The 9,727-nt window shown below is 44.8% G+C and overlaps 1 protein-coding gene across 1 annotated transcript in view; it reads right to left on the bottom strand.

Annotated features, from left to right (window-relative positions):
- Nucleotides 1-9,042, bottom strand: part of CRTAP (cartilage associated protein) — a 30,047-nt gene extending 21,005 nt beyond the window's left edge. Inside the window, exons 1-3 of the mRNA XM_012001013.1 lie at nucleotides 8,984-9,042; nucleotides 3,864-4,013; nucleotides 1,080-1,251 (exon numbers count right to left, since the gene is read on the bottom strand). Of these exons, the coding sequence (XP_011856403.1) occupies nucleotides 1,080-1,251; nucleotides 3,864-3,947 (256 nt within the window). The 5' untranslated portion in view covers nucleotides 3,948-4,013; nucleotides 8,984-9,042. The remainder of the gene's footprint in view (nucleotides 1-1,079; nucleotides 1,252-3,863; nucleotides 4,014-8,983) is intronic.
- Between the last annotated feature and the right edge of the window lie 685 nt (nucleotides 9,043-9,727).

The raw sequence follows: 9,727 nt of genomic DNA, 5'->3' as shown, positions 1-9,727 counted from the left end.
GAGAGGAAAAATAGGTGGGAATTAGATGAAGCCCAAGTGGCCATGAGTTGACAATCATGAAGCTGGGTCATGGGTACATGGCGGTTTATTTACTCTTCTCTCTGATTTTTGTATATGTTTGAAATTTGCCATAATAAAAAGTTTTCTTAAGACAAAACAAAACAAAACAAAAAAAACCCTACTTTGTAGAAAGAGATTAATGAATAAAAAGTGACTGAAAAAAAAACAAAACCGAAAACCCTGGATTCAGTAACTTTAAACGAGCTTCTCTACTGCAGGATTTCTAAGGGCCTTTAACCATTAAAGTACACAATGACTCTTCAAGAAGGAGACACAGTGCTCAGCCCATTCCCAGACTGATTTAACAAGTGCATAGATACGATGCCTTTATCCAAGGTACAGTCCAGATTTTACTGATCTAGTCGTTTCAGGGAGGCACAGTTCTAGGATCAGTGTTCTCAAACCACTTTGGGAAAGAGCTCCCTTAGCCATTTCCCAGTTTCTGAAGTGATGCTGCCCAGTAAAGGCACTTGGGAAACGTCTAGGCACTATACAGAAATCTGGGTTACCTATGCGTAGAGTTTTATGTTTTCTTCCTTTCTTCATTTTTCCTTTCTGTGTTTTCCAAACTTCCTATACTGAGCACACATTGTTTTATAACCAGAGAAGAAAATTTCAAAAAGCTACCTTAGTGATGGCCACTTAAAGGTTCATTGGAGCTTTGTATGTGTTGGAAAATTGCCATCATCAAAGTTATCTCAGTAATGTGAGTCACTGAGGTGCTCCTGGGCCATTTTTATTTTTCAAAATGCCTGTAGGAAATCTGTAAGTAGGGCAGACACAGAATTCTACCTTGGCAGGCCTGTGCTTGAACCTTCTCTCAGTGATTTCACTAGAAGCCCTTGCCAAGTCAGAGGTTTATCTATGCAGGTGGTGACTACCCTCAGTTACCCATTAAAAAATATGCTCAAAAGTTCCTCAGAGGCCACTCCAGGCATCTAGAAGGCATGCAGGCAAAGAGCAGACATCTAAGCAAGACTATTCCATGGGAGTAGCAAGCCTATTGACCTACCACCAACCTGCTATGGAAAGGTAGAAATCCTTGAAGTCCTTGATCTCCCTGGAACCCTCACAGGCCGCGAGACACTCGTAAAAGGCTTTGAAGAAGTCGGGAAGGGCCAGCTCCATGTCTGTGATGGATGTTCTCCAGTTCTCACCGTTGTACGCTCGCACTGCTCGGATGAACAGGCTCTGAAAAGCACGGAGAAGCTAGTGAAGCTCGCTCCTGGTGTGAAGGGAGACAGTCATGAGCTCTCAAAGGGAACCAAGACCACCACCAAGTTTGCTCTCATTAGCTCTGAAGCCACACTGACCCTTAAAGAAGTCAACCAGTGAGTTACTTTATATCTAGATTTTTCTACTCTGCTTATGATGGATACACTTCTTATTTAGTTCAATTCAAAAAGTAGCAGGCCCTTGATAATAATCTGAATCAAGGAAAATGGGAAAACTATGACAGAGATCAGATCAGCGGCTGCCAGGAGTCAGGGGTTACAGCAAAAACTTGACTACAAAAGGACAAGAGGAAATTGTTCAGGGGTGATGAAAATATTCTATGTCATGATTATGGTGGCAGTTACAGGACTGGATGTATTTGTCAAAACTTACTGCATTATACACTTAAAAACTGATAAATATATTGTAAATAAATTGTACCTCGATAAAACTGGTTTTTAAAATGGAACGAAAATAAAAATAAAAGTTTGAGAGCAGGTATATTAGTCTGTTCTCACACTGCTAGAAAGAAATACCTCCAGCCTGGCCAATATAGCAAAACCCCATCTCTACTAAAAATACAGAAATTACCAGGTGTGGTCACACACCTGTAGTCCCAGCTACTGCAGAGGCTGAGGCACAAGAATCACTTGAACCCAGGAGGAAGAGGTGGCAGTAAGCTAAGATCGTGCCACTATACTCCAGCCTGGGTGACAGGGCGAGACTCTGTCCAAAAAAAAACAAAAAAACTCGAGACTGGGTAATTTATAAATAAAAGAGGTTGAATTGGTTCATGGTTTTGCAGGCTATACAGGAAGCATAGCAGCTTCTGCTTCTGGGGAGGCCTCAGGAAACTTACAATCATGGCAGAAGGCAAATGGGCAGCCAGCACTTCACATGGCCAGAGAAGAAGGAAGAAAGAGAGGGGGAGGTATTACACACTTTTAAACAACCAGGTCTCGTGATAACTCACTCACTCACCATCATGAGAACAGCCCAGAGGGGATGGTGCTAAACCATTCATAAACGATCCACTCCCATGATCCAATCACCTCCCACCAGGTCCCATCTCTAACCCTGGGGATTACAATTCAACATGAGATTTAGGTGGAGACACAGATACAAACCACATCTGCAGGTGTCTGTCACCCCACTTCCTCCAACAATTAATTAGTAGTTAAACAGAAATGCCACCATACCTCAGCACTAGTTACTAGGAAGGGCAACCATGTGCCAGATAGTGGAAACTTCAAGGACTTTCTGCTAATTGTTGATTAGACTCAATTAGAAGAGAAATAAAGGGAGGCTGAGGCAGGAGAATCATTTGAACATGAGAGGTGGAGGCTGCAGTAAGCCAAGATCGTGCCATTGCACTCCAGCCTGGGCAACAGGGCAAGACTTCGTTTCAAAAAAAAAAACAAGAGAGAAATAAATAGGACCAAGGAAGCAACTTAGTCTCCAAGAAATAAGTAGAGATCCTGGATATACACAAAACCTGCTAACTTGCAGAGGCCAGGAAAGGCCCTGAATAAGCATGAGACCCTCCATTTGGAGTTCCTTCTCAGCTCTTCCTGAATGGGGGTATCTGAGGGCCCCCCTTGGACCTAGAATTTTCACCAAGCTTAAGGCCTCAGATAAAGAGGGCGGATTTTTTTCTTCTTCTTTTTTTTTTTTTTGGAAACAGAGTCTCACTCTGTTGCCCAGGCTGGAGTGCAGTGGCGCAATCTCAGCTCACTGCAACCTCCGCCTCCTGGGTTCAAGCAATTCTCTTTGCCTCAGCCTCCCGAGTAGCTGGGATTACAGGTGCCTGCCACCATGCCCGGCTAATTTTTTTGTATTTTTAGTAGAGACAGGGTTTCACCACCTTGCCCAGGCTGGTCTTGAATTCCTGACCTCGTGATCCACCCACTTCAGCCTCCCAAAGTGCTGGGATTACAGGTGTGAGCCACCGTGCCCAGCCAAATCCCCATTTTCAACAATGCCCTGCCCTTGCTTGCTACCCAGGCCCCCAGTGCCTGAGTTCCAGAAGACCTTGACAACAGTGAGTGCTCAAAAGGACAAGATCCTTCTTTCTTATTGTTGTTCTTATGACTAATTCTCATCAAAACTCTTCTTCGTAGATGCGCAGATTTAAGTATCCTCTACTCTTGTCACATCAGCCTTCCTAACTCGTCTTTATTTTCCACTTTAATATATTTGGGGCGTGTTTGTGTGCATGTGTATATAAAAACATATGCCTTCTCATTTCATCAAAACTGGAGATTTATGTTTCTATTTCTTGTGTTCCTGGTCATTTTTAGATGATTTCCAAGATGTCTTTACTCTCTTAAAACTAAATGATTAAATGACCATATTTCTAAAATGTAGCATTTAAAGGGAACATGGCTTTTAAAATCATCACGGAATACAAAATGTCATTGTTAAATGGATCACTTTGTGCTAAAAGTCAATCATTTCTATTGTCATAATATTCAGCAAATGTCACCAAAAATCACTAGAGGTCCTTAGCTATCAGTAGCTGCTTATGGAGAGACATTTCTTTAACAGTCCAGGTTGCCACTAACTGCCACGTACAAATCCAAATATACCTCATACGACTTGGTTTCCAGGTCTTTAATGTAGTCCTCGGCACCAGGCAGGCTCTTATAATACGCCATGTTCCTCTTCATCATTTCGTCATCAGGATGCTTCAGTAGAAAGGTGTGAGCAGCTGCGATGGCTTTGGGGAGATTATTTGCCTAAAAGGACAAAGAACATAAAAGCTACTCCATGGATGCTGAGTGGTAATTTTTGTAAAACAAGAATATCTGCTCAGGCCTTCAGAAACTTTGTGTTGCTATAACTTTTCCAGCTAAAGGTTCAGTGACTTCCGGGGCCCCTCAAGACCAAGTCCAGGCACTGCGAGATGAGTGTTGATTTCCTAAAAGCAACTGTCTAGATGGCCTCGGTCTGCCTTTCCCAATCTACTCTGCGCTGGCTACGCCTGTCCATGCCCCAGGAGGCTGGCCTGTGTGGACTCTAACAACAGACTCCCTCGCCCTCTGGCTTCCAAAGAGATTCACCCATGAGGAGCCCCAACAGGACACTGAGGAAGGGAAGAGAGTAAGGTCGTATTATTTCATTTCCTGGTTCCCTCCCTGCACAGTCATCTTGGGCTGCTAAGTCCCCTAATTGAAGGTCACAGCTCTTCTCAAGGTGACCCTCTCCACAGAGTCTCCCTCCTTCCTGGTTTCAATCATTGCTCTCTCCCCTGCCCCTTCTGGCCTAGGGGTGGTCATATCCCACTGCTACTAGCCCTGGGGCACAACACTATCCCTGTGGATTCCCCATGTACTGCACACGCCTTTGTAAATAACCACCTTCTTAAACTTTCCTCCAATTACCCAGTGTGACTGCACCAAATCTTTCCCACTGGAAACTTGACAAATACATTGTTTTCCCAAATCTCCCACAGACCTTCTGCTAACCTCCTCACTTATTCATCCATTCATGCAGCAAATAAATGGCATATTACAAGAGCACCATTTCTAGGATGTGGGTCTATAACAATAAGCAAAACAGGAAAAAAAAAATCCCCACCTGCACGGACCATATATTCTGTTAAGTTCTCCCTGTCTCCTAGTGGCCTCAATTAAGAGCCTCTCTATTGTATTAGTTCTGGGTTCTGTCTTCCCACATTTTACGCCACCCTGCAATCTCAGCTGGTATGTCTATCTCCCCCATCAGACTATGATCCTACCCAGCTGTGTGTCATTCATTGTCTGGATTCCCAGTGCCCCACACTGTCCTCAGGACAAAGCAGGACACGATGAGTGTCTGTGATTTGAACATAATGACATTATGACCATAAAATATAATAAAATTAATTTATATTTTCCTCTCTTTTCCCCTCAGTCTTCTCTCCATTGAATGGGGGCCAATGATTCTGAGTTTCACTGCCTCAGGGAAGGTAGGTGTCTGGTCAGAACCAGCAAATTATTCATTTGAAAAAAGCCTGTCCTCACGAAAGAACCTGGCAGGTTTGAGGAGAGAAAGAAATTAGGGAGGAGCTGCAGGAAGAAGCTGACTGGTCTGGAGGAAGAAGAAGAAGGAGAAAGGGAATCTCCCAGACTAGGAAAAAAGTTTCCCTTGGGATCTGCGGGAGCAGCAGGCCTGTGGGCCCCAGAGCTTCAGGGCTGGCACTTATCGGCAGTGTCCAAGAGAGCAGAAGTCCTCAGGGGGAACAGGTATGTTATGGGGGAGCCTCAGGAGGGCAGGCAAATAGGGATGCAGAGGCCTCCCTGTGGGGACGCATGACCACCAACCAGAGGGCCCCCCACGCTGATGTACTCTTGGCACAACCTGGTAGGGAGAAGGACAGGCACCTGTGCATGTGCACAGAGACTCAGCCAATCCAGAGGGACGCTCCGAGGCAGGAATTAGGGAATTCGGTTTAGACAGAGAAAATAAAGGAATATTTGGTATACCCTAGATTTCTAAGAGTCATAGGATGGCATATATCTGTACTGAATTGCCCCAGAATTGGAACCACGTCATTTTGAGACAATAGCAGTGGCCACATCAGAGAAGTGGTGGGTGGTGATGAGGGCAGACTCCCAGATGTCAATGCTGATGTTTTGGGAATGCCAATTAGTGGTCTGTGGCAGGGCTGCCTTTAAAACAGCCCTACAGAAAGCTTCATACTCCTGGCTGGAAAAAGGCTGGATTTCAGCTAGAAGGAAGGGAGAGGGTATGAATGCTGCCTTTTAAAGCATTTGCCAATGAAATCAGAGTTGCTAATTCTCAGAAAAGCATTTAGAAAGGGGGCACAGAGGCCGGGAGCAGTGGCTCACGCCTATAATCCCAGCACTTTAGGAGGTCGAGGTGGGTGGATCACGAGGTCAGGAGTTCAAGATCAGCCTGGCCAAGATGGTGAAACCCCGTCTCTACTAAAAAGACAAAAATTAGCTGGGCGCAATGGCAGGTGCTTGTAATCCCAGCTACTCAGGAGGCTGAGGCAGGAGAATCGCTTGAACCCGGGGGGGCAGAGGTTGCAGTGAGCCGAGATCGCGCCACTGCACTTCAGCCTGGGCAACAGAGCAAGACTTTATCACAAAAAAAAAAGAAAGAAAAGAAAGAGGGGCACAGAGTAGGATTTTTAAGGCCTCTAACTTAGGATGTGAGTTTTACAAAACGGAAACTCTTCCTGAAGAGAAAAGTGTGATTTTATTTACTTCAACTCAGGTTCCACAGCTGGAACATGGAGACACATCTTGGCTGCTAAACCTCTGACAGACCTCAGGCAGATTTTGGAGAAGGTGGTAGAGATGTGGGGAACCACCCTGCCTTGGATTCCTGAGACAGTCACCAGCATGAGCCACCCTAAATCAGCCATGACACAGAGGCAGGCCCTGTGGTTCCAGGGAGATTAGAGGCCACTGCCAGGCAAGGCCTGGGGTAAGAGGGCCTGTGAGTCAGTGTTCTCTGTCCAGGTCAGAGGTCAACAGTCATTAAGGATTTGATGAAGTGCCTGGGCCTACTTTTTACTTGGCCTATGGAAAAAATGAGTTTTTCATGGAAGATGGTAGTCATGAAGAGAACCCAAAGAAAGCTAACCACATGGACCTAGAGTAGGCTGGTGATGAGAAACCTATGATGTCCTTGAGGCTGCACACCAGTAGCCCGGCCCTTTTCTACAAAAGCACACATGCAAGCCTCCTGGCCTCCCTCTGGCAGTCGGAACCCACCACTGCTATTGTGGTTATCAACTGAGGCATTTCTCCTTAATCACCGAAACAGAGAACTGCAACTCCAACAGCAGAGTAGCATTTACCCATGTCCTACCACAGTGCACTAGCTACCTCCATATGGATCTCCAGCCTTCAGGTGCCAGGTGGAATGTATGTGCCTGCCACCCATCTTTTCCTCTCTATCCATAAACAGAGTTTAAACACGTAAACATCACTTTTTTTTTTTTTTTTTGATACAAGAGTCTTGTTCTGTCACCCAGGCTGGAGTGCAGTGGTAAGATCTCAGCTCACTGCTGCCTTGACCTTCTGGGCTCAAGCGATCCTCCAGCCTCAGCCTCTTGAGTAGCTGAAACTAGAGGGGCACGCCACCATACCCGGCTAATTTTTTAATGTTTTTGTAGAGATGAGATCTCTTTATATTGCCCAGGCAGGTCTTGAACTCTTGGGCTCAAGAGATCCTCCCACCTTGGCCTTCCAAAGTGCTGGGATTACAGGCATGAGCCATCATGCCAGGCCATAAACATCATTGAGAAAAAATAAATCATACAATATCTCCACCAAAAATTACTTTTTCAGTTATATCTTCCACTGAAATAATTAAGTAACATTCATGTTTATCAATAAAATTCTTAGCTTTTTCCTGCCCTCTAAGAGATCTCAAAATGTTAAGATGGTGGCCAGGCACAGTGGCTCAAATCCCAGTCTGTTACCTCAACATTTTGGGTGGCCGGTGGATCACTTGAGGTTAAGAGTTCGAGACCAGCCTGGCCAACATGGTGAAACCCCATCTCTACTAAAAATACAAAAATTAGCTGGGCGTGGTGGCACATGCGTGTAATCCCAGCTACTCAGGAGGCTGAGATACAAGAATCACTTGCACCCTGGAGGCAGAGGTTGCAGTAAACCAAGATCGTGCCACTGCACTCTAGTCTGGGTGACAAAGTGAAACTGTCTCTCAAAAAAAAGGGGATAGATATTTTAGAGACTTTCAACTAAGTGATTGTTACAAGACCTGTAAAGGGTTTTGAAGAGAAGCTATGACCATCCTAACTTTTTGGGGCCACCATCATGAAGGAGAAAACCCATGCCTTATGGTCACACTGAGTAACATGTTCTTCCCCTCCTCCCTGTATCACTGGTTCAAATTCATCTGTATATTAAGGAAATCAGAGCTTCTAGTATTCTCTAGGTTTAAAAATAAAATGTTTTCCTCTTGATTATGTGACCTAAATTTGGTTCAGACCGTATTTGCCAAAAGCTATACAAAAAAAGAATTAGATAAGTCATTTTTAGCTTAAAAAATGATGCTTCGTTTGAACCAGCCCTCATTTTCAACAGTCTGGAATTTTATTATTAATCCCACTCCCTGCTTCTATTTTAAAACTGCTTATTTTTTAATTGCCAGAACAAACATTCACAAAATTGATATTTTATATAAAACTGTAACTAAGCATAGAAGTACAGAAGTAACCCAGCTTTTCTCCTCTTTGGGGTTTTGTGTTATTTTATTGCTCATATAAACACAAAATACACGTGGCTCTGTCTTGGTGGAAATATGAAAAACAGATCTTGCAGTCCAGAGACTGAAAACAAAGTTTAAAAACAAGAAAAATCTTCTACCTCAAGAGTCTAGGATATGCCATGAATCTATTTTTGTAGTTATTAAAATAAACACAATATATTCCTTTTAAAATCTTTCTCAGAGGAAGTAGAACCTGGGCTTTGAGAGGGCTTTTTTAGCCAAACTCTGTGAAGACCCACCAAACTAGAGCCTCTTTATCTAGTGACAGGGAATTCGACCCATTCTTAAAACTTGTGGGTCCTCAGCCTAAGAACCCATAGGATAGAGAACTGCAATTTGTGGCTATTTTTAGTCAGCAATCACAGAGAGAACTTAAGCAGCCATTAAAAGGAGGCAGTGAACTGTGTTAAATTCTAGATGAAAGAAACAGCGGAGAGGGCCAATCCTGATGACTCACGGTGCAAGAGTTCGCCTTCAAGCAGGGATGTGTCCTTGCAAGGAGTCCCTGCTCTTCCCTGGCCTCAATTTCATTCTCTTTAAAAAGAACTAGTCAGCTAGGCGCAATGGCTCACGCCTGTAATCCCAGAACTCTGGGAGGCGAGGTGGGAGGATCACTCGAGTCCAGGAGTTCGAGATCAGCCTGGGCAACGTGGCGAAACTCTGTCTCTACAAAAAATACCAAAAAAATTAGCCAGGTGGGGTTGCAAGCGCCTATAATCCCAACTACTCAGGAGGCTGAGGTTGAGGATCACCTGAGCCTGAGGAGGTGAAGGCTGCAATGAGCCATCCATGATCGTGCCTCTGCACTCCAGCCTGGGCGACAGTGAGACCCCGTCTCAACTAAAAATAAAAATAAAAGGTACTCGTCGGCTCCTCAGGTCTTCTGCTTTATTATCGCAAGTCACCGCTCAGAAAAAAGGCGACTGGCTTTAATGGTATATACAGAAAAGAGGCGTCTGCCCTCAAATAACAGAGAACATTTATCAGGCACTTTGTTGGGTGCCTGGCGCTGTGCTGCGTTCTGTGTACATATGCTCTGCCTTAGAGCTACCGTTCAAGAAAGGCATTTTCATCTTTACTTGAGATGAAGAAGGAGGCAGGATCTGGAGGGAGACTTTTGGCGGGGCTGGGTGGGAGGGAGCCAGGTCTAGAACTGGCGATGCAACGCGGTCCCGGGCGCAGGGGGCGGGGCCAGGGCCTG

This window comes from Mandrillus leucophaeus, unplaced genomic scaffold, assembly GCF_000951045.1.
Source record: "Mandrillus leucophaeus isolate KB7577 unplaced genomic scaffold, Mleu.le_1.0 Scaffold646, whole genome shotgun sequence".
NCBI lineage: Eukaryota > Metazoa > Chordata > Mammalia > Primates > Cercopithecidae > Mandrillus > Mandrillus leucophaeus.
This window is presented reverse-complemented; position numbering and strand designations above follow the sequence as displayed.